At 46.7% G+C, this 21,012-nt stretch overlaps 2 protein-coding genes across 9 annotated transcripts; both read left to right on the forward strand.

The window, feature by feature from the left end:
- The first annotated feature begins 1,170 nt into the window (after positions 1-1,170).
- On the forward strand, positions 1,171-8,404 carry TPRKB (TP53RK binding protein). Of its 4 annotated transcripts, none has more exons than XM_036930673.2 (5): positions 1,171-2,379; positions 4,639-4,801; positions 5,709-5,831; positions 7,139-7,315; positions 7,873-8,404. In XM_036930673.2, exons 2-5 carry the CDS (start codon positions 4,661-4,663, stop codon positions 7,957-7,959), a joined length of 528 nt encoding a protein of 175 aa, XP_036786568.1. In that variant the 5' UTR covers positions 1,171-2,379; positions 4,639-4,660; the 3' UTR covers positions 7,960-8,404. The 4 variants fall into 4 exon arrangements, with proteins under 4 accessions (XP_036786568.1, XP_036786569.1, XP_036786567.1 ...); XM_036930674.2 differs by having other exon boundaries at positions 4,642-4,801; XM_036930672.2 differs by lacking the exon at positions 1,171-2,379 and adding an exon at positions 2,408-2,428.
- Positions 8,405-11,880: 3,476 nt separating this feature from the next.
- NAT8 (N-acetyltransferase 8 (putative)) lies at positions 11,881-14,561 on the forward strand. 5 transcript variants are annotated; one of them, XM_036930663.2, is made up of 2 exons: positions 11,881-11,985; positions 13,113-14,561. In XM_036930663.2, the coding sequence occupies exon 2, from the start codon at positions 13,184-13,186 to the stop codon at positions 13,886-13,888; it is 705 nt and encodes a 234-aa protein (XP_036786558.2). In that variant the 5' UTR covers positions 11,881-11,985; positions 13,113-13,183; the 3' UTR covers positions 13,889-14,561. The 5 variants fall into 5 exon arrangements, with proteins under 5 accessions (XP_036786558.2, XP_036786561.2, XP_036786562.2 ...); XM_036930666.2 differs by lacking the exon at positions 11,881-11,985 and adding an exon at positions 12,000-12,312; XM_036930667.2 differs by lacking the exon at positions 11,881-11,985 and adding an exon at positions 12,000-12,246.
- Positions 14,562-21,012: the final 6,451 nt, after the last annotated feature.

Genomic DNA, 21,012 nt, shown 5'->3' on the forward strand with positions numbered 1-21,012 from the left:
AGCTATTCTGATACAGATGTTGTGTTGTCTGATTGCAATTTTTAAAACAAATTCAGAGATATAATTGACATACAATACACTATACATTTTTTAAGTGTACAGTTTGATACATTTGAAATATATACATACATGAAACTGTAACCACAGTTAAGACAGACATATTTATTACCCCATAGTTTCTTTGTGCCCCTTTGTAATTCCCCTTTTCCACTCCAGGGCCCCCACCCAAGCAACCACTGATCTGTTTCTGTCGTGATAGATCAGTTTTATATAAGCAAATCATACAGTGTGTATTTTTATGTCTGGCTCTTCATTCAGTGTAGTTACTTGGAGATTCATCCATGTTAATTGCATGTAGCAATAGTTGATTCCTTTTTGTTGCCAACTTGCAGTCCATTGTATGATAGCACTTTGTTCATTCACTTGAACATTGAGGTTGTTTCTGACTTTATTGGTGGTTACAAACAAATTGCTATGAACTGAGACTTTTTTTTAAATGCCTATTTTTTAATAAACCTTATTGAGGCAGAATTTATAGTCTAAAATGTACTCCTTTAAAGTACATAATTTAATGAATTTTGACAAATTCATACTTTTGTAACTAACACCACATCAAGGTATAGAAAGAACATTGACTTCACCACAAAGGTTCTCTTGGGGTCCTTGCCAGTCAATCTCTGCCATTCCCACGTCCCTAGCAACCACTAATTTGCTTTCAGTCACTCTGGCATAATTCGTAATTCTGAGAGCTTTGTAGAAATGGGGTGTTCATACAGTTAACATAATCATAATCTTGGTTTCTTGGCTTTTTTTTTTTGCTAAGCATGTTTTTAGATTCATCCATGTTGCAAGTATTGCTGTTGTAAATATCAGTAGTGTATTCCTTTTTGTTGCTGAGTACCATCTCACTGTATGAATTTACCACAATTTGTTTATCCACTGAGGTGCTCTTCAGCATTGGGTTGTTTCCAGGTTTTGGCTATTATAAGTAAAGTTACTATAAACATTCATATACAAGCCTTTGTGTGGACAATTTTTATTTCTCTTGGTAAATACCAAGGAGTGAAATTGCTGGCTACAGTAAGTACACATATGATTTTTTTAAAAACTGCCATACTCTTTTCTAAAGTGGTTATTCTATTTTATATTCAGACCAGCAATATAGGAATGTTCCAGTTCTGCATGTTTGGCAACACTTGATATTATCAGGCTTTTAAATTATAGTCATTATGTGGGTGTAGTAATATCTCATATTTTCATTTGCATTTCCTTAATGACGTGATGTTGAGCATCTTTTCATATGTTTATTGGCCTTTCATGTGTCTTTTGTGACTTGTCCAAATATGTCACCCATCCTAAATTAGGTTGTTTCTCTTATTCTTGAGTTGTAGGCATTGTTTTATAATCTGGATACCAGCCTTTTGTCAGAATAAATCATTTTTTTCCATGTATATTCCTACTGTGTTCAAGTTCCACAGTTGTCTTTGCTGTTCCTTAAATAGGCTAAGGCCAAACGTGTCTACGGAGGCTTTGAACTCTGTTGCCTGGAGTGCTGCTCTCCCACAGCTGGTCAGACCTTCTCCCTCCGGTCACTGTTAAAGTGGTCTTTTTGGTGACATCTTTCTTAACCTTCCTACTTAAAATAGTAATACCCCATGGCCTGGCACCTCCACCCCTTTTCTCTATTTTATTTCTCCATAGCACATATCCACCCAACAGTTACATTTGTTATTTACCTATCTTCTTGTGTAAAGAAAAATATTGACCCAACATAAGCTCCAACCATAAGGAACAAGGAAAATGGTTCTATTCGGGCTGTTAAGGGATTACCTCCTCCTTGGAGGCCAATACGGTCAGGGATGACAAATTCATGAGACTGCTAGATGAAGGAAGAGGTTGATCTCAGTAAGGTGCGGTCACCTACCTCAACTAGCCAAGGGAGATCGGCAACCGCGGCCGCTCGAGGCTTTCCCTAAATGACCGCACGTAGAGCAAGAAGGAAACTTGAGCCCCGCCTGCCTCGAAAAATAACTGGAGCAGCGGAGACCTATACGGGGCTCATCTTGGCCACACTTTTATTTGCACAGGAAGAAACTGAGGACGTCTCATCTAAGGCTGAACACGGGTTAGGGACAAGGCTGAGGGGGACTTCGCACCCAGGCCTCAGCTTCCGCCCCCGGATCCGCTCCGCCCTCCGCGCCCCTCCGGCGGGGGGTCGAAGGGCCTGCTCACCGGCGGGTGGGACTGTGGCGCGGAACCTTCCGCCCGCTGAGATCCGGAAAAACGGGTTAAGGCTGGGGCGCTGCCGCGGCCGAGCGGCCGGAAGCCGGGGGCTTTGTTTCCGAGGGGAAGACCTTAGGAGTCGGACTGGGCGCGACGGTGAGTACTGGCGCGCGGGCGGACAGGCCGGCTGGGAGGAGGGCTGGAGGTCGGGGCGCGGGGGCACGGAGCCCCACGAGCAGCAACCTGAGCGATTTGAGACGATCCTGGGGTTTCCCTCCGCCCTGTCTTTCAAGCGCCTCCCGAGGCCAGGCCTGGGAATGCAGCACGGATTGAGAGACTCAACCTCCCTTCCAGGGGTGTACGGTTTAGTGAGGATACATACAGCTGGCAGGCCCCTGGGTCACTCGAGTTGTGACAAGGGCTAAAAAGCGCGTATTACAGGGACCTAGGCCCGCGGCTCTGGCACGCTGGCACGCTCTTAAATGGACTCTTAACGGCGAGTTGAAGGGAGGGAGGCGTGAGTCAGGGGAACTACGTGTCCGAGAGGGCATGTGGGAGAAAGCTTTGTGACCAGAAGCTGAGAAAGCCATTGCGGTATCAGAAAGAGGCGGCCCAGGGAGACGTGCGCTGGAAAACAGAAGAGGGAGGAAGGGCCCGACAATAAGAGACTGGAATTCCTTGAAGGGAGTGGGGCTTTTATTATAAGAGCAATGGGAGTACAAGGTATAGTTTCAATTAGAAAGGATCACTTTTACAACCGGATGAAGGTTAGATGATAGGAGGGCAGGAATTGTTAGGAGGCTACAGCTGTAGATAACAGATGGTGCCGGTGGTAATGGGTATGGGAGAGAAGTGGACCAGCCAAAATGACGCTTAAGAGGTGAAACTGGCAAGACTATAAATAGATACGGAATTCGAATGATATCCATAGGTATCCAGCGATGGTTCTAAGTTTCTGGCCTAAGTGAGTAATTCGTATAAAACAAAAACTTGAGATTTGCTAGGGGTCCTTGTACCCTGAGTCTAAAGACAAAAACCACAGGATTTTTCCTCCCTGATTATATGTATTCACATTTTGTGTGCTCACTGTAGAAAATTCAGAACATACAAAAACATTTTATACAGGACAATAAAAATTACCTATAATCCTACTACCCAAGATGGTCATATTTTGGTATGTTTCCTTAAAGTTTGTGTTTTCTCTGTGAATCTTTTTGTATAATTGGAAATATATTCGTTATGTCTTTCTGTATCTTTTTTTTTCATTGGACATTGCTATGACAATAAAGATTGAACTACTGTGTGCCAGGACATTGTTCACAAAAATTTTTTTCCAGGTTGTAACAAAAAGTCAAGTATAATTCCACCTAGTCAGGGGATAGTTATTTGGTGTATTTTCCTTTCAATGTTTTTTCTTTTTGTGTACCTTTTTAAGAACCCCACAATTTGTGCCACATTTTGTTATTTTCCAAATAGATGTTTTTGATGAAGTTTTAATGGTTTAGTCACAACCAATCCCCTGTTATGAGCTAGATAGGTTGTTTTCAACTCTTTATTATTAGAGTGATGAGAGGGACATCTATTTACTTAAGTCCTCAAATTTCTAATTTATTCCTTGAGAAAGAGTCCTAGAAATGGAATCTTACCAGGTAAGATAAAATGAACCTATCAAATTGCTTCACCCAAATATTTTAAGCCTTGGATTGAAATTGTTTTAAAGATCAAATTTTTGCAATAATGTAATTTTTCCATTTAAGGGTATGGTTATATCTATCGAGTTAGTCAAGTTGTCTTTGATGCTTCTTTTATGTTTTTGTATATACCCTGTCCTTGTTAAATATGTCTAAGAAAGGGCCAAGATTACTAATTATTTAATCATTGTGCTAATTCTCTCTGCTACAATTCCCTATGTGAAATGAGTATCTTTGAGTCAGGTATACTTTCTTCTATAAACTTATTTTGTCCTTAATATTTGTGTTTAGGTTCTGTTAAAATATGAATACAATGGTGAGGTCAGAAAGCTGAAAGGACTGAGCTGAAGTGAGGTTTTGTTAATACCATGAGCCATAAGTAACCCGTGGTCTAAACAATTCCTGATATTCCGCTTCTGTTTGTCTGTTGGGGAAGCTGCCCCTCAGCCGCCCCTCAGCTGTTCATCAGAGCCTGCATCATCTGTACAATCAGGGAGCCAGGTGAATCTTGATCCTTTCCCAGGAGAGGTAAAGGAAGCTAAAAACAGGAGGGTTAGGAAGACAGCATCTCATGAGGATGCCAAATGTGGTTTTGGGATGGTTTTCTAGTTTAAACAGTTCTATCATTATTAAAGTTACTTAATTGTTAGCAAGGATCTTTGGTAGTGAATTGCAATGGTAACTTCTAAACAAAAGAATTCTTGATATTTTTGGTTTTGTGCAGTAGAATCCTGCTAATCTATGAAATGCAGTTAACACATCAGCTGGACCTATTTCCTGAATGCAGGGTGACCCTTCTGTTATTTAAAGGGGTAAAAAATTCTGGAGACTTGAGGAAAAAGGCCATGGACGGTGCTATTGATGGTTCCTTAATAAACCCTACATTGGTAAGTACAAGTAAAAATGAGCAAACTGTTCAGGGCATTTACCAGTAAGTTAATTTTTCGTGATGTTGTAGTCTAGTCTAATAATCATCTTCAGATTAAAAAGCCTTATTCAAGCTGTGGAGGGGGTCAGTTTTAGCCAACCTTGAATTTAACAGTGAATAGAAGCCAAAGTGCCAGGCCCTGCTCTAGGACATGTGAAAGGTTGTGGTCTGGCTCTGATGTCATGGCAGAAGGCCATGGCCAGGATCTCCATCTTCTCATCTAAACTCGGAAATCTCCGCAGAGGAGGTAATGCATAGTGGTTGAGAGCACACTCTGTGGTGTCGCATTATCAGGACTTAATCCCAGCTCTGCCATTTATTGTGACTTTGAACAAGTGGTAGCCAAATACTTAGTGCTTACTCTGTTCCTGGCATTCTAAGTGCTTTACATATACTAACTTGCTTACTCGTCACAACAGCCCTGTGAAGTAAGCGGTGTGATTACCTGAACCTCACCGGTAACATGCCCAAGGTGTTTGCCAGTCCCCTCGGTGGTGAGTGGGAGCCGGGCTTCGAGCCCAGACGTTACTTGCTGTGGTTTCCTCATCTACTGCATGTGAATAAGGTCAATTTCTTAGGGTAGTTGTGAAGATTAAAGAACATTCAGGTGAAGTGTTTAGAATATGGTATTTCACATATTAGCCCTTAGTAAATGTTATTTTTAAAAAATTTTTTACAGTTTAAGTTTCTTGCAGCTTTAAAATTCTGTGACTTTCTGACACCCGGGCCCTTGAGAGAGTCGTTTTGAAAATGTAGCCCATAGGTATTATGAAGAAGAACGACCTGACGTTGGGGTCGCCTTGAGACGGTATGCATCTTCAGAACGTTCCTGGGTCTGTGTGTAATTCGTTTGTTCTCCTTGGTAGATTGTTGATCCATTTCAGATACTTGTGGCAGCCAACAAAGCGGTTCACCTCTACAAACTGGGAAAAATGAAGACAAGAACTCTGTCTACTGAAGTTATTTTCAACCTTTCCCCAAATAACAATGTAATTAATCTGTATTTTATTCACTTTTTTTCTGTTGACCTTGTCATGATAACATGTGTGTTCTGCAGTGTTGGATTGGAGGCTAAATTCTTTTAGGCCTGTTGTTAGTAACAAATCAAAGTAATAGTGACGAGAGCTCTGGAATAGAGAGCTGAGGTTTGGCACTGCCTCTTAATAGACAAATAAGTTCTGATGTCACTTCACATATGAGTAAACAAAAGTTAAGCTAAACTGAGGTTAGTTTTATCTGTTCTTCCTGGGTCAGGAAGATCCCTCTAAATAATATCTAAATCTTAATGATGAAACACTAGGCATGGATCTTGTAAACTACTTGAAGACAGAACCCATGTCTTTTCCATGTACCAGAAGCCTACCCGGTACCCAGAACAGCCTTTAACACATGCTTTCTTACAGGCCTAGAGCATAGGGAGAGTTTGTGGCTTAAGATCCTGATAGTAATCAGTTATTGAACTGAAGACTGCACCTGTGGCACATTTAAAAGAAAATCTGAAATTTCGCTGTCGAAGTTTTAGTGTTACTGCTATTATTCATGATACAACCAGGTACTAATATCATCAAGAGGAAAATTAGGAAGCCTGTGGCATGGTTTAAAATACAGATGTTTGAAAAGTTTATAAAATGCATGATAATAGAATTCCCCAGTACCTAGGGTAGAAATTACCAATTATTGTTTCTTTGAGATCATTTCAAATAATTTGAGAAACTTTGCCATTCAGTAAATAGCCATTGAGCTTGTCCCTGTCCCAGTTCCAGTTCTACAGGCAGCAGAAAGAAGGATATTCCTGAGGAAGGCAGTTGATGACAGAAATTCACATGAAAAAATGGGAATAATAAATCAATTTATGGGAACAGCAAAGCAGCAATTCATTCTGTAAGAAAGAGAGCACAGTGGGGAGTGACATTTGAACTGGACCTTGAAGGATGTGATGCTCTAGGCAGAGGACAAAGTGTGAGACCAGGCAAAACAGTTTGAAATGACGGGCTCCTCAAGTGGTTAGAAGGCCGGCGTGCATGGCCAGAGGGTCCCTTGGGGCCAGAGGGAGGGTGTCCGCATGCCATGCCGAGAAGTCTGGGCCTAACAGCACGAGCAGGAGCAGCAGCTCTGAGCAGAGAGTGTCCTTGGGCACAGCTGGTAAGTGTTAGGAAGGGATTCTGGAAGGGAAAAGCTGCAGGCAGAGAGAACCATTAGAATATGAAAAATAAGAGCCTGACCAGAGAAGAAGGCAGATGAGGGATGTTTCAGATATTGGAACTACTTGTTTATTGTGTTTTTTTTTTTAACTTAGATTTCAGAGGCACTGAAAAAATTTGGTATATCAGCAAATGACACTTCAATTCTAATTGTTTACATTGAAGAGGGAGAAAAACAAATAAATCGGGAAGACCTGATATCTCAGGTAGAAGGTCATCAAGTATCTCTGAAGAATCTTCCTGAAATAACAAACATCACAGAAGTCAAAAAGGTTTGTGAACCTCTAATTTTAGAAAGAGTATGGTAAATGAGGAATAATTCTGTTTCTGTTTGCTTATTGTTCACCAATGCTTCTCTCTTTTTGGAACTTTTAAGACAGACTAATGGAAAATGACTTGGAAAGTAATTATAGATGCAAAGAATTGGAAGACGCAGGTTTATGTAAAATATTATTAGAAAGTAACTTGACAAAAACATTCTCTACTTAAGAAAGAATAGCTAACTTTAAGTATCAGACTCACATAGTACATTTGAAACGTAAAATAAATCTAGTATGAAGTTAATATCTAGATGTGTGCCTTTAAAATTAGTGCAAATTTCGTGTCTATGTTTAGAGACTTATCAACATACCTGCAATTTAAAGGGAACTTTTGACCTAAGTGGTGATTGCTACGTACTTTGCTTACTTTAATCACATTTGTGATTTGTAGTTTCATACGATTATCCCAATAACAGAATGATATAATCTCACTTAGACAAGTTTGTATAATGAAAATTAGTAGTACATGAATATATCACCGTGTCATAATTTGTCTTTTATTTTTACAGATATATAAGCTGTCTTCACAAGAAGAAAATATTGGGACATTATTGGATGATATTATTTGTAGAATGTCAACAAAAGATGTTTTGTGAAATGACAGATAGTAAACTTTCAACATTTATTAAAACCATTGATTTCCCTTTCCTTTTTATAAAATTTATATGTGTTCCTTATAGAAATTTTTAAATACAATGGTAAAACAAAACAAAAAGAATACACCCACTCCTATATTAATATTTTAGTATTTTAAAAGAGAATCACTGTTACTTCTATTTGTTATTGTCTTCTACTCTCCTGTTTTTATTCCTATATAACTGGAATAATTGGATGTCTGTAATGTACTAGGTTCTTGGAATAGTGATTTCATATCCATCAGCTCATGCCCCTGCTTATTTCTGGCTACCCTGGCATTCTCCCTCCAAGGCTCCTGGTTCTAAGGGTTCTACAGTCAAGACTTCACTTAATTCTCACCATGCCTCAGGAGGTAGATACTGTTTTTACCCCCATTTTTAAAACAGGCACAAAAGGTTACTTATTTACTTATTAGAAATAAAAATAACTTGCCAAATGTAATACAGCTAATGTAAAGTCATGTGTAATAAATTAATTGGACTTTTTTCTGTTACCTTATTTTTTTATTTAATCAGCCAAGATTAACTAGGTCAGATGGTAGCCTGTATAACTCAGCTCCTGGGACAGGTTCCTGTCACCTCTCCCTCCTGTCTCTCTTGGGGCAGTAAAATGCCTGTTCCATATCCTCCTTTGTTCCCCTCTACCCAACCACAACTTCATAATTAGTCCCTTTGATTATCTATATGAATCTTCTTGAATTACCCTGATTTGAGTGTCGGGCCTGATCCTCTTTCCCTTACTCAGAGAACTGGTTCAAACCTAGGTTAGAGAGCATGTCTAACGTAGTGTTAGAGTGCTGGAATCACCATACTGGGATGTCCGAACATCTTAGCAGGGATGGTGTGCCTGTCCGCCTCTCTACCCCTTCACATGACTGGCCATTGTCTCCTTTCACTCATGTCCTTTAAATTGTGAGCTCTCAGTGGAGTCCAGGGCATGAGCCTGAGGTATGGATATCAAGTAACAATAGAAATATAAGTACTAAATGTGAAGTGCAAAGGCTTCAGAGGACGGAGCAGATGCCAGAATCCATCTGGTCCATAATGGTCAGAAGTCTTGTGCAGAAGGAGGTATTAGCCTGGATATTAAAGAAACAACCTTAGCTACATACTGGAATTTGGCCAAGTGTGGCCTGATCCCTGGCAATAAATAGGATGGGTAATGGGCCTTCAGGGTGAGTCTCACACCCCACCCAATGAAGCCTGTTCTCTTATACGGTGCTTTACACTCATTCATATTTCACCAAACTCTAGTCAGTTATGTGCCTGTGGTACTGAAAGATGCAGGCTGTGGAGTCAGAGCTGTCACGACTTGAGATGCCACCTGCCATGTTCTGGGGGGCTTTGGATAAAAGATCTCAGCTTTCTGGACCTTGGTTTCCCATTTGCAAAATGGGGACATTAACCTCAACCTTAGGACTTAGGTTGTCATGAATATCAAATAGCACAGCCCAGAAAAGGGCCTCCTCACGGTGACAGCCATCTAATATCTTGGGGAAAAACAGCTTCCTCCCCTCTCTTGGCACCAGGCAGTAGTGCCCAGGCAGAGAGTAAAATGAGACTCACTGATGGCGGGAAAGTAACACAGTGCAGCCACTTTGGACAACTGCTGGGTAGCTCCTCAAAAAACAATTTCCACCTGATCCAGCAATTCTGCTCCTCGTTTCATGCCCAAGAATTGCACACAGGTTCAAACAAAACTTGTACACTCTTCACAATAGCGGAAACAACCCAAATGGCCACAGTGGATGACTGGATACATAAACGTGCTCTATCCCGACTAAGGAAGATGATTGAGCCACAGGAGCAATGACGTGCTGATGCATGTACAGCATGAGGGAACCATGAAAACACGAAGTAACATGGCTGAATAGAGAACTTCACATTTGCATGATTCCATGTGAACAAAACATCGAGAATAGGGAAATACAAGGAAATGTCAGATTAGTGTTTTCAAAGGGGTTGGGGATAGGGGCAAATAGGGAGTGAATGCGGAGCACGCAAGGGGCTTCCTTCGGGAAGAAGAAAATGCTTTGGAAGTAGACCCAGGTGATGCTTGCATGACACTGCAAGTGTACGAAATGCCACTGAAATGTACACATTAAAGTGGTTAATTAACACATGAAATGAGAGAGGTAGTACCCTTGCCTTCCCTTTAGGAGTTCACGACCTTAGCTGGATCCCTTTAGACTCTCGAAGTCAGCTGGGCACAGCCAGGCAGATGCCTCCCAACCCTCAGTTTCCTCTGAAGCAGGACCAAGAACCTGGAGTGCGCCACGACTTTCTGGCTTCATCCTCTACCGAGATTCACCCACAAGTCCCCAGGGCACACACAGCTGCTGCCACCACTTGGCGTGGCCACTCAGGCTTTCCCTGCCAGCTTGTGTGTGTTCGTTATTTTTAGTTAGATATTTCCAAACATGAATTAGAGCATACTGTCTTACAACCTTTTACTGCTTGGAGCTCTTCTTTTAACAACCTTTTTCACGTCAGTATATCCTCCTCATCATGTAGTTCAAGCTGTAGGAAGGAGGGAAAGCCTGAACGTAAACTGAGGCCGCGGGGTGTCGAGGAAGCCACAGACTCCGGTGAGGAAACGGAAGGAGCGGCTGGGGACAGACCTCAGGCCTCAGGCCCTGCAGCTTGACCATTAGGTTTCTGACCAGTTAATGTTAGACTCACCAGGAACCCTCAGCTGCACTTTGGCCCTCTGTCTGACTGCTGGCTCACACTCAGCTTAACTCGGAAATGCTGAAAATGAACTTCAGTGTAGGGAAAAGAACGTAACAAACACCCATGGCTCACCGCCTCACCATTTCTGATGGGGAAGGCTTCCAGGTGGCTCCTTAGGGGCAGACATGAGTTTCACCCCAAGCCTGACCTCTCTCCAGCGTCTCCCTGGAGACTCTTGGCAGAAACCTGGTGGCCATCTGTGACTCCGTCCTACCCTCATTCCAGTAGGACTGTAGGTAACACCTGCCATTTCTACTCCCCAAGTACCTGCAGGCCAGTCAGGTCTCACTGTCGGGGTCACCCCCCGTTGGCCTGAGCCACCGCTGTCTCTCACTGGGCCTCGATTGGCCCAGATGGCTCCTTTGTGAACACAGAACGAGGCACCCCACCTTGGAAGAGGAGCCTATCGCATGTGCAGTTCAGTGGGCAACAATGCTTTTTTTGAGCAAAGAAGGAAATAGTGGCTCTCCTATGGGCAGACCTAGCTCTGTCCAGGCTCACGGCTTGTTGTTGGGCACATAAGGTTCCCCTCGGGTTCCCTCTCGGCCCCCTTGGCCAGGTGCTCTTCCAAGGTGAGCAAAGTGCATCTGCACCCGAGGGCCCCCTTCCCTGGGGCCCTGCACACCTTCTGGGGCCGGGGAACGCCCGCTCCCATTCCTGCCTCCCCCAGCCCTTCCCACGTGGAGCTAGACGCATGCACGCACACACCCACACACCCCACACTCCCATAACGCTGACTCTGTCACTCCCACCAGAAGCACAATGGCCTCCTGTGGTGCTGGAAATAGAGTCCTAACCCCTAACCTGGAAAGCAGGCCCTGCGTGGCCAGACCCCTGCTGCCCACCGACCTCCTTTGGTGGCCTTGTGGGCCATCGTTTCCTGAAAGCCTTGCCTTTGTCCTGCCTCAGAAACCTTTCATGCTGCTGTCGCCTCGGCCTGAACCACTGCCTTCACTCACCCTGCTCAGGCCTACCCAGCCTTCTGAACTCTGTCTGTGTCCTCCCAGTGTCGTTCTGTTTCGTTTTCCCTGTTTATTTAGTGCTACATTTCAGCACAGAACAGTTAAGTGCTCTTGCGGCACAGGTATGACCAGCGTTCAGCACCCGCGTCAGCTGCACACTGTACAGGTGCCCAGCGGCTTGTGTCAACATTGCTGGAAGCTAAAAGGAACCGTTGCTCATTACAGGTGCACGTACACAACACCGCCTCCCGGGCCTGACGGCAGTGGGTGAATGGAGGTGGAGCCTAGTGAGGTAAGTGCAAGGAACTGCATCAGATCAAGTTCACAGGCACCAGGGGCAGCACATGCACGGACAGGCAGCTCTGAAGGACCTTGCGTCCTGAGCCAGGGGACCTGGACCTTGACTTGTGATGACAGCACACAGGACCGGGGTGCAGCCAGGCTCCTAGCAGGCATGTGGAAGGACTGAGGCCATCAGACACTCCATGGGGCCAGGTAGACAAAGTCTGGGCCTGAACCGCTATGCGAAGAGTGGGTACAGGCCATCCAGAGGGTGAGGACTCCTGAGCTCGCCCAGACCTGCTTTCCCCTCAAGGCTCTTTCCCTGCCTATCACACAGGTGACTGTAATGGGTGCCCTTCTCTGTCATAGCCCAGCTTCTTGTCCTGGGGTTTTATGCTCATCAAATGTCCAGGCACCAGCCAATGTGATGCCATCCAGGGCCCAGGCCCCAGAGGTGGGGCAAGCCCTGCCCTGTCTCCGGGGACGCGTGTCTGAGGCTGAAGGCACAGGTAGGCGAAGGCCTCTGTGGACACGCAAGGCTGCTGCGTTAGCAGGTGAGATGACCAAGGGGAAGGACAGTGCTCTGAGGATGGCCTTGAGCCCAGACTCTCCTAACTATCAACACTGGGCCATTTTTGGTAATTAACTTTCAAGCCACTTCAGGAGCCCAAAAATTTACAGTGAAGGGCAGGAGACATTGCTGAAGTTTGTGGCTGGGAACAAAGGAATCCTGCAGTGTTTGGACCCTGGGAGAGGGACTGATGGGCCAGGGACGTGGGGTCAGGCTGCTGCTGGGTGCTGCCCCACTGTAGCCAGAAGCTGGTAATACAAGGAAAAGGGGAAGGAGGGTGGAGAGGAGGGTAAGTTTATGTGCCACAGCTTATATATGTTATTGTATTACATCTGCCTCTGGATCCCGGAAAGCAGGTTTCACCTCGCTGAGTTTAGAGATGGCGAAACAGAGGCTCAGAGAGGTTAAGTGACAAGCCCTAAGTCACAGAGCTAGAGAGGGACGGAGCCAGGGCTAATGCCGGCCTTTCTGACCCTGCACTTCCTCCCTTTGGGGTGGCCTGCTGCTTCACATCTGGATGGTGGGAGAGGCGGGACACTCACATAGCTTCCTCTCTCTTCCCCAAGGTGACTGGGAAGGTACGCAGAGGCACGCAGCTCTCTCTGGTGGACTTTGAGATTCAGACCCAGAAGCCATCATGGCTGCTTGTCACATCCGCCAATACCAGGAGAGTGACCGCCAGGGCGTCCTGCACTTGCTTTCCCAGGGGATATCTGAGCATTTCCCCACCGCATTCCGCCATGTCCTGAAGCTACCCCGAACCCTTGTGCTTTTGCTTTTTGGCCCCCTCACCTGCTTTGTGGCCTCTGGCTCCTGGCTCCTGGCCCTGGTGGCCAGCCTTACCCTCCTTGCTGCCCTGGGGTTCCTTGCCAAGTACACCTTGACAGAGTTTGAAGTATTATGTTTGCGCACAGACATGGCCGACATCACGAGATCCTACTTCAGCGACTGTGGCTCCTGCTTCTGGGTGGTTGAGTCTGGGGGCCAGGTGGTGGGCATGGTGGGAGCTCTGCCCATGACGAAGCCCTCTCTGCAGAAGGAGCAGTTGCAGCTGCTTCACCTAAACGTGGCCCGCGAGCACCGTGGTCAGGGGATAGCGAGAGCCCTGGTCAGGACTGTCCTCCGGTTTGCGCAGGAGCAGGGCTACAGTGAGGTCGTCCTCAGCACCACTGCTCTGCAGCTCCCCGCCTTGGCCCTCTACCGCAGCCTGGGCTTCCAGAAGGTGGGCCGGTATTTCTTCTCCTCGAGCTGGAGGCTAATTGATGTTCCCGCATTCCAGTTCAGATACTGCCTCTCCTCTGCTCAGGGGCCTCAGGCACGGAAGCAGGGAGGGTTCCTGTGACCTGCTTCCTGGTGGATCACGCAGGGGAGGACTGGCTCTTCCTGACCTGGGCTGGGGGCTAGCATCCTGCAGGTCCAGGGAACGCGGACAGAGGTGAGGCCTGCCTTCCAGGAACCGGCAAGTGCAAACTGCAGATGGTGGTTCGTGCTGGGCCTCTGATGGTAGTTTTCCAGAAGGGAGGCAGGACGGAGGGTGCGGTGCAAGATAAATTTGGACGTCAGGGACCTGACCCAGCAGCAAGAAAACCTAGAACGCTGACTCCAAACTTCCCTTCACCTTTCTTCAGCTAATAAGGATATGAAGGATTAGGTAACCCATGTCACTAAAATACCATCTAAATCCAAATTACATTGGGGTTTACCCCCTGCTTAGGGGTTTACTTACATATTCAAGGGCAAAGTGCCTGATCAACAATAAAAAGGTTATATAACCTAGAGCCATCTATTGACCTGTCAATGAAATGACATAAAAGAAACAGGACAGGACATTCCATCAATCACTTTGTCATGCAAAAGACCTAAGAGACAGGTCAGGACTTCCCATCATTAAGAAAAAATAAAGGCCAACCTAATCCTTAGAGTGGGGCTGCTTCCAGTTTGCAGAGCCTGCTCTCCTGTCTCTAGGTTGTACTTTTTCTTTTACCTCAATACATTTTTGCTGCTCTTACTTGTTATCTCATATCTCAACTGGACATTTTTCTTTTGAGAAGATAAGAGTCAGGAAAACAAAACACGTTTAATCAGTAAAAATAACACACATCCTTTTGATCATGAGCCTGTGAGTCTGAAATTTGGCTGGGTTTGGCTGGGCTGCCCTGCTGGTCTGAGACAGACTTGTTCCCATGCGGTGGGACTGGTTGAAGTGACAGGGCCACGGGACTCTCTCACTATCCAGCGGGTGAGCTCAGCACGGGTTTTAAGGGAATTGCAGAGGAGCAAAGGAAAAGAAGAAACAAGCCTATGCTTTCCCACGCTTCTGCAGGTGTCGCAGCTGCCGCGGGCCTGACCACTCTGTCCCCAGCGCCTCTGCTACAATAGCGAGGGAGCCCGGGCGCTGTGCTTGTGAACACATCCCCAGGCACCCTTCCCAGCTAGTCCCCTACCAGACTGGGTGAGCACACATGGTGTGCATCTGCTCCCCAGCTCCCCTACCCAAAGGCTGAGTCCCAGGAGTCTCTGAGTGCCCCAGTGACCAGGATGTGCAGCTGCCATCTCCGTTTTGGTCTCTTTCTTCCCGAACTTGGGTGTCACTCACAGTCCCCTCTGCAGGCCCCCACCTGCCTCCCACCTCCTGGCCTCCGGCCTTGTGCCTTCCCCTTGTGCTGCTCAGAAAACCACACCACCACCGCCACCTGTCAGTGTGCCCGCCCCACCCAGGGTTTCAATCAAGCTTAGCTTGCCTCCTGAGTGGTGGTCCAGCTTCTGTTTCGTGGGGCAGGGCTCAGGCCTGGCCTCTCCTAGGGGCAGGAAGAGGAAGGTGCCGGCAGCAGGACACTGGCTGGAGGCTTATGAAGACTCTGTGTGATTACAAAGCTTATTCTGCCCACTAGACTACTAGTAGCCCATCAGATCAGTCCTGTACCTTCTGTTCTCCCTGCAATGGCAGCCATCTCCCATAAGCCTCTGGCTCTGCCTCAGGCCTAGGAAGTCAAGGGGACCCCCTGCTGCTCTGCCCAGTGGTCCACGGGAGGGTGTCATGTGCTCTCAGAGCAGGGGCCGAGGCCAGGCCCACCCTGGCTGATCCTCCTTTTGTCACCTTCCCCAGAGCAGATCCACCCTCGCTGCCAGCCGAGGTTCCGCAGCCGTGTCTCCAGGATTCAGGGGAGGCCCCCATGCTGTACAAGTGGCTGCATGTGTGTCTATAACTGGAGGGAGGGCCTTCAGGGCAGCATAGTGGGCCAAGGAACAGGACATCAGGCTGGAGCTGCAGAGCAGGGCTCATCAAACTAGGACAGATAAGAAGTAAGATCTGAGGCCCAGTGGAAACTCCAAAGGTGATCAGGATAGATGAAGGGCGGCCAGGGGTTGGGGGCAGGGACGGCTTAGTGGCTGCAGGTGTTCTTCTAGGGGCCTGCGAATGCTTTGAGACTTGAAGTAGATGGTGGCACAACCCTGTGGATGTACTAAATGCCACTGAAGCATACACTTTAATGGTTAACTTTATGATATGTGAAATGCACCTTTAAAACAATTAGAGAAACAAAAAGGAGGAGCTTCGATGTCTGAAACCCCAAAGGAGGTTTCAAAAGGTTGGAGAGAGCCCAGATTTGACAGCATTTATTGGGAGAGTTGCTGCTGCTGGCCATGAGTCTGTCCTTAACAAGCAAAGGGTATGGGCAGGCAGCACATTTCACCCCAAGCTACTGTGACAGACCCTGGAGACACCTATGTCCCCTCCCACTGGGGAGCAAGAGCTGATGGTTGAGGAATCAATAAGGCACAGCTGGCACCGATGGGTCTGCAACTTGAGCAGACGTAAGAAGTTGCTGGATGTGTGTGTGTGTTAGAGAGATGGGGGAGGAGAAGATGGAGAAGGTGGGGCGGGGGGATGGATGGCAAGGGCTCTTCCTGACCTGGGGCTGGAGGCTAGCAATCTGCAGGCCCAGGGAACGCGGACAGAGGTGGGGCCTGGCTCCCAGGAACCGGCAAGTGCAAAGTGCAGCCGGTGATTCGTGCTGGGCCTCTGATGGTAGTTTTCCAGAAGGGAGGCAAGACGGAGGGTGCGGTGCAAGATAAATTTGGACATCAGGGACCTGACATAGCAAGAAAACCTAGAACGCTGACTCCAAACTTCCCTTCACCTTTCTTCAACTAATAAGGAATTAGTTCAATTTGAAGGGTGAGGTTTTATGCTGAGCTTGGTAAAATTTTGAGGACATTAAGGTTCCATTTTACGTAACAGTGTTCAGGTTAACCGGTGTCAACCTGTGTTTGGCTTTGCCTCCCTGCACGCAGCCCTGGCCGGCATGCACAGACACGTGTCCCTGTGCGCATGTGGCACCTGCAGGAAGCCCTGCCAGCCTGTGGTCCCTCACCTGCCCTTCCTCCTCCTCCTCTTCCTGTGATTTTTGTACTAGGGTAAATTACACATAACATGAAACGTGCCATATTAGCAATTGTAATGTGTAGTTCAGAAGCATTAACTGCATCCACAAGTTGTGTGACTATCACCACACTCTCTTTCCAGAACTTTTCCACCCCCAAAACAGAAACTGTACCCACTAAGTCACATGTCCACAGCGCCCGTCCTCCCAGCCCTGGCACCGCAACCCACTCCCTGTCCGTGCCGCGCGCCTCACTGCTGAAGCGCTGTGACTAGGTGTCCTCTGCATCTGGCTTGCTTTCACTTGGCCTCAGGTTTATAGGTTCCCCCACCCTGTAGCAGGGTGAGAATGTCATCCCCTTATGTAGGCTGATGACTTTCCATTGCACGTATAGACCACATTTTGTATATAGCACATCCATCTGTTGATGGACATTTCTTGGGTTCTTTTCATCTTTTGACAATAAAGGAAAAAAGGGTAATTTCTTTTGCTAAATATGCTAAATACTTAATATGCTGAAGCGGGACATAGTGAATTTTTAGTTGGGAGTCATTCTGGGGGCCTTCATGAGTACTTTTTGCATGTATTACAGTCTATGTGGTTGGTTATCTTCTGAATCAAATCCATGTGAAAATGCTGTGATATGTATCCTGGGGGTAACCTATTTGAGAGTTTGCTAAATGTGGGTCTCGTTGTAAGAAGTTTTTCTGCGAACAAGTATGCAGGGAATAGTCTTGTGGCCAGGTACCAAACTGGGGTTTGAAAACTAGCAGCTGACTTGACAGAGTGGTGAGGCATGTACTTTGAGCCTTAGAGAACATTAAACAGAGGCATTGCCAGTGTGGGCCAGGCCACCCAGAGCCACAGCTGGAGAAGGACCACAGGGAGAGCAAAACCCGAGACCTCTCTCCAGCTGCGGTCACCCCTCTGGGGGCATCTTTGCACAGCATGAAGCAGGCGAGAGGGGCACATGTTGCTTAAGCAGCTGCCCAGTGATGTGGGGACGTGCTCTTGGGAAAAACTGATACCCTCACGGCTTGTGGGTCTAGAAAACAGAAGGGAGAGCACCCTGGTGGGGTCTGGGAGAGAGCCCTGGCCCTCCAGGAGTCTGGGGGCCTAGGGGTCGGAGTCTTGGCAAGAAGGCTGGCCCAGTAGAGCTCTCACCACAGGGCGATCTGAGGGGGAAGGTGGGGAGGAGGTTTGCCCTTCCTCTGGGTGCCAGCACGTTGGGGGGGCCCTACCCCCACCCACTGAAGACCTGAGTGCCGTCTCCTTGGAAGCACCAAGGACAGCCTGGAGCCTTGATGAAGATGTTGGGTGACCTGGGGGTCACTCAGCTTAACTCCAGTTGGAGATGAGGGACTCTCGAGTGGGCAGGGGAGACCCATGCCATCCTGGTGACAGGCACACAGATGAGCAGGACAAACCACTGGGAGCTCAGTGCTGCCCCCACCACACACACTTCTCTCTGGGGAGGTCGCACAAGCCACCCTCTGTCTGACAGCTCCCCTACACAGCTGCCAGTTAGTTTCTTTCTCCTGGTGTATTTTCAAACTGCTGCCTCATTTTCCTTTTAAACCATTTCAATTGTATTTTGACGTTCCTCCCTGTTGACAATATGTAGCTTGTGTTTTGAATTGTTTTAGCTTAATTTTTCTTCTCTTAGGCTTCCGGACCTGGCATTTCTATTTCCCCCTATTTGAAAACTTTGTGTATAGTACCTTAATTTATGAAGTTTCAGTTTCTTGATACAATAAATATTCTTTAAATTCTTAAAAAACATGCCTTTATAATTCTGCTGCTGTTGACATTTTTTTACTGAATATTTTATCTCCGTCTTTATCCCCCTCACCTATTTTTCCTATGCCCTCCTTCCTACCCTATGGCAACTACCAGTTGGTTCTCTGTATTTGTCGGTCTATTTCTGATTTATTTCTTTGTTTTGTTTCTCAGATTCCACATACACTGAAGTCAAATAGTACTTGTCTTTCACTCTCTCGGTTCTTTCACTTAGCCTAATACCTCTAGGTCCATCCATGTTGTTGCAAATGTCAAGATTTTGTTCTTTTTTATGGCTGAAGTATAGTTCATTGTGTTTATGTATGTGTGTGTATATATACCACATATTCTCTATCCATTCAAATATTGTTGGGCAATGTAGGTTGGTTCCATATCTTGGCTATTGTAAATAATGCTGCAATGAATATAGCAGTGCATATATCTTTTCAAACTAGTGATTTTTTTCTTTTGGTATTTCCCCAGAGGTGTTACTACTGGCACATATGGTATATCCATTTTTAGTAATTTGAAGAACCACCATAGTGTTTTCCACAGCATCTGCTCCAGTTTAAATTCCCACCAATAGTGCATGAGGGGTACATTTTCTCCACATTCTCACCAACACATGTTTTTTCTTGTCTTTTTGATAGTAGCCAGTCTGACTGATGTGAGTTGATCTCTTTGTGGTTTTGATGTGCATTTCCCTGATGATTAGTGATGTAAAGCATCTTTTCATGTGCATGTTGGCTAACTGTCTTCCAGTGAAAAATGTCTATTCAGTTCCTCTGTCCATTTTTTGATAGAATTTCTTTTTTGATGTTGAGTTTTATTAGTTAAGTATATATTCATGGTACACAGCTCAGGGGCCTCAGGTCACCTATCACTTAGGTCTCCCTGAAGTCTTTCCCAGAGTCCCTGGCTGACAATCCATGCTCAGACCCACCGTGTGTTCATTCAACAAATTCTCATGGAGTCACCCATGTGCTCCACATTGTGCGAGGCCCTGGAGAAACAGGGCCAACAGGCAGTTACAGTTCTTGCCCTTGTGGAGCTTACTATCTAACGGGAGATTCAGGAAGCAAGCCGATTCTGTGGTAAGGAGTTTTCTATGCCTAGTTATTTTCTGGGGTCTGGAGTTGGTAACTACTGTACTAAGATGACACCTGGTGTGTGTCTCCTGAGCAGGGGGGCCTGCTCCCCAGTTTCATCCCTAGTCTAAGCTCTCAGATGCTAAGTTAGGGACCGACAGTGGGAACTCTATGAACGCCATCTTGCATTTCCTCAGGTGGCCCCTGTCTCGTGAAATGAAGTAGAGTATAGGCAGTTTCACTGCAGCCCCATCTGCCCCATGGGTAGTTGAGGTTCTGGACTTAGTTCTGCTGCTAGGCAGTCTCGTGTGGGGAGCACTGGTGAGGCTGCAGGAACATTGTGGTGAGCGTGGGCCAGGGATCCTAGGGGTATGTGAACCCGCCTCGCCTCCTTGGGGCCAGGGTGGACCCCAAGCCCCATAGAAGTCTCAAAAGCTGGGCTGACCTTTGAGGCAGGCGCTATTTTCTCTAAGTCTGGTCCAGGGCGGAGTCTCGATTCTCACCTGTGCAACTATTAGGCTACCAGAGTGCCAGCATTCGAGGAATCAGGACCAGGGACAGAGAATGAGAAACACATACACACAGAGAGAGACTTTACCCCAGTGTGCATGGGGGAGTGGCGTGGGCTGCTGGGTATCTTGTAGAAGACAGCTAGGAGAAAAGCACAGGCCAGGGCCACCCACCAGAAAATGACACATCGATGTGCACTATGACTGTAGGCTCCATCCATCACATGTAGCCCAGTCATGTTGGACAAGGACTCAGCCCTGAGGGGTGAGTGTCCTTAGACCAGCACCTTCATCCTGGGGGCGTTCAGGGGGGAAGAGTTGAGAAGGTGAGCCAAGTGCCCCCAAAAGCTGATCATGTTCGTTTCAATCTTTGGTACTGTTCAGGCCCCTCCCCAGGGCCCTGGCCCCAGCTCTGGTGAGACCAAGAGCAATGACATGTTTAGGGTGGTACCTCTCCATTTGAAAAGCATTTACCCCTGAAGAACAGAGAGCTGACACTGCTCTAAAGCTCAGAGTGCTGCCGTCAGGGTTAGAACTCAGGCCTCAGGGCCGCAGACCCTGCCCTGCTAACAACTCCATCACGCGGCCTCTCCCCTGGCGTCAGGGTCCTGTTGCTCTTACTGCTTGTATCATGTGACAAGTGTTAGTATTTTCCTATTTTTAAGCCCTTACATTGCTTTCCATTTTTCCCTTCACTTTTGCAGA

The sequence above is a fragment of the Manis pentadactyla genome, chromosome 2 (assembly GCF_030020395.1).
Source record: "Manis pentadactyla isolate mManPen7 chromosome 2, mManPen7.hap1, whole genome shotgun sequence".
Classification (NCBI taxonomy): domain Eukaryota; kingdom Metazoa; phylum Chordata; class Mammalia; order Pholidota; family Manidae; genus Manis; species Manis pentadactyla.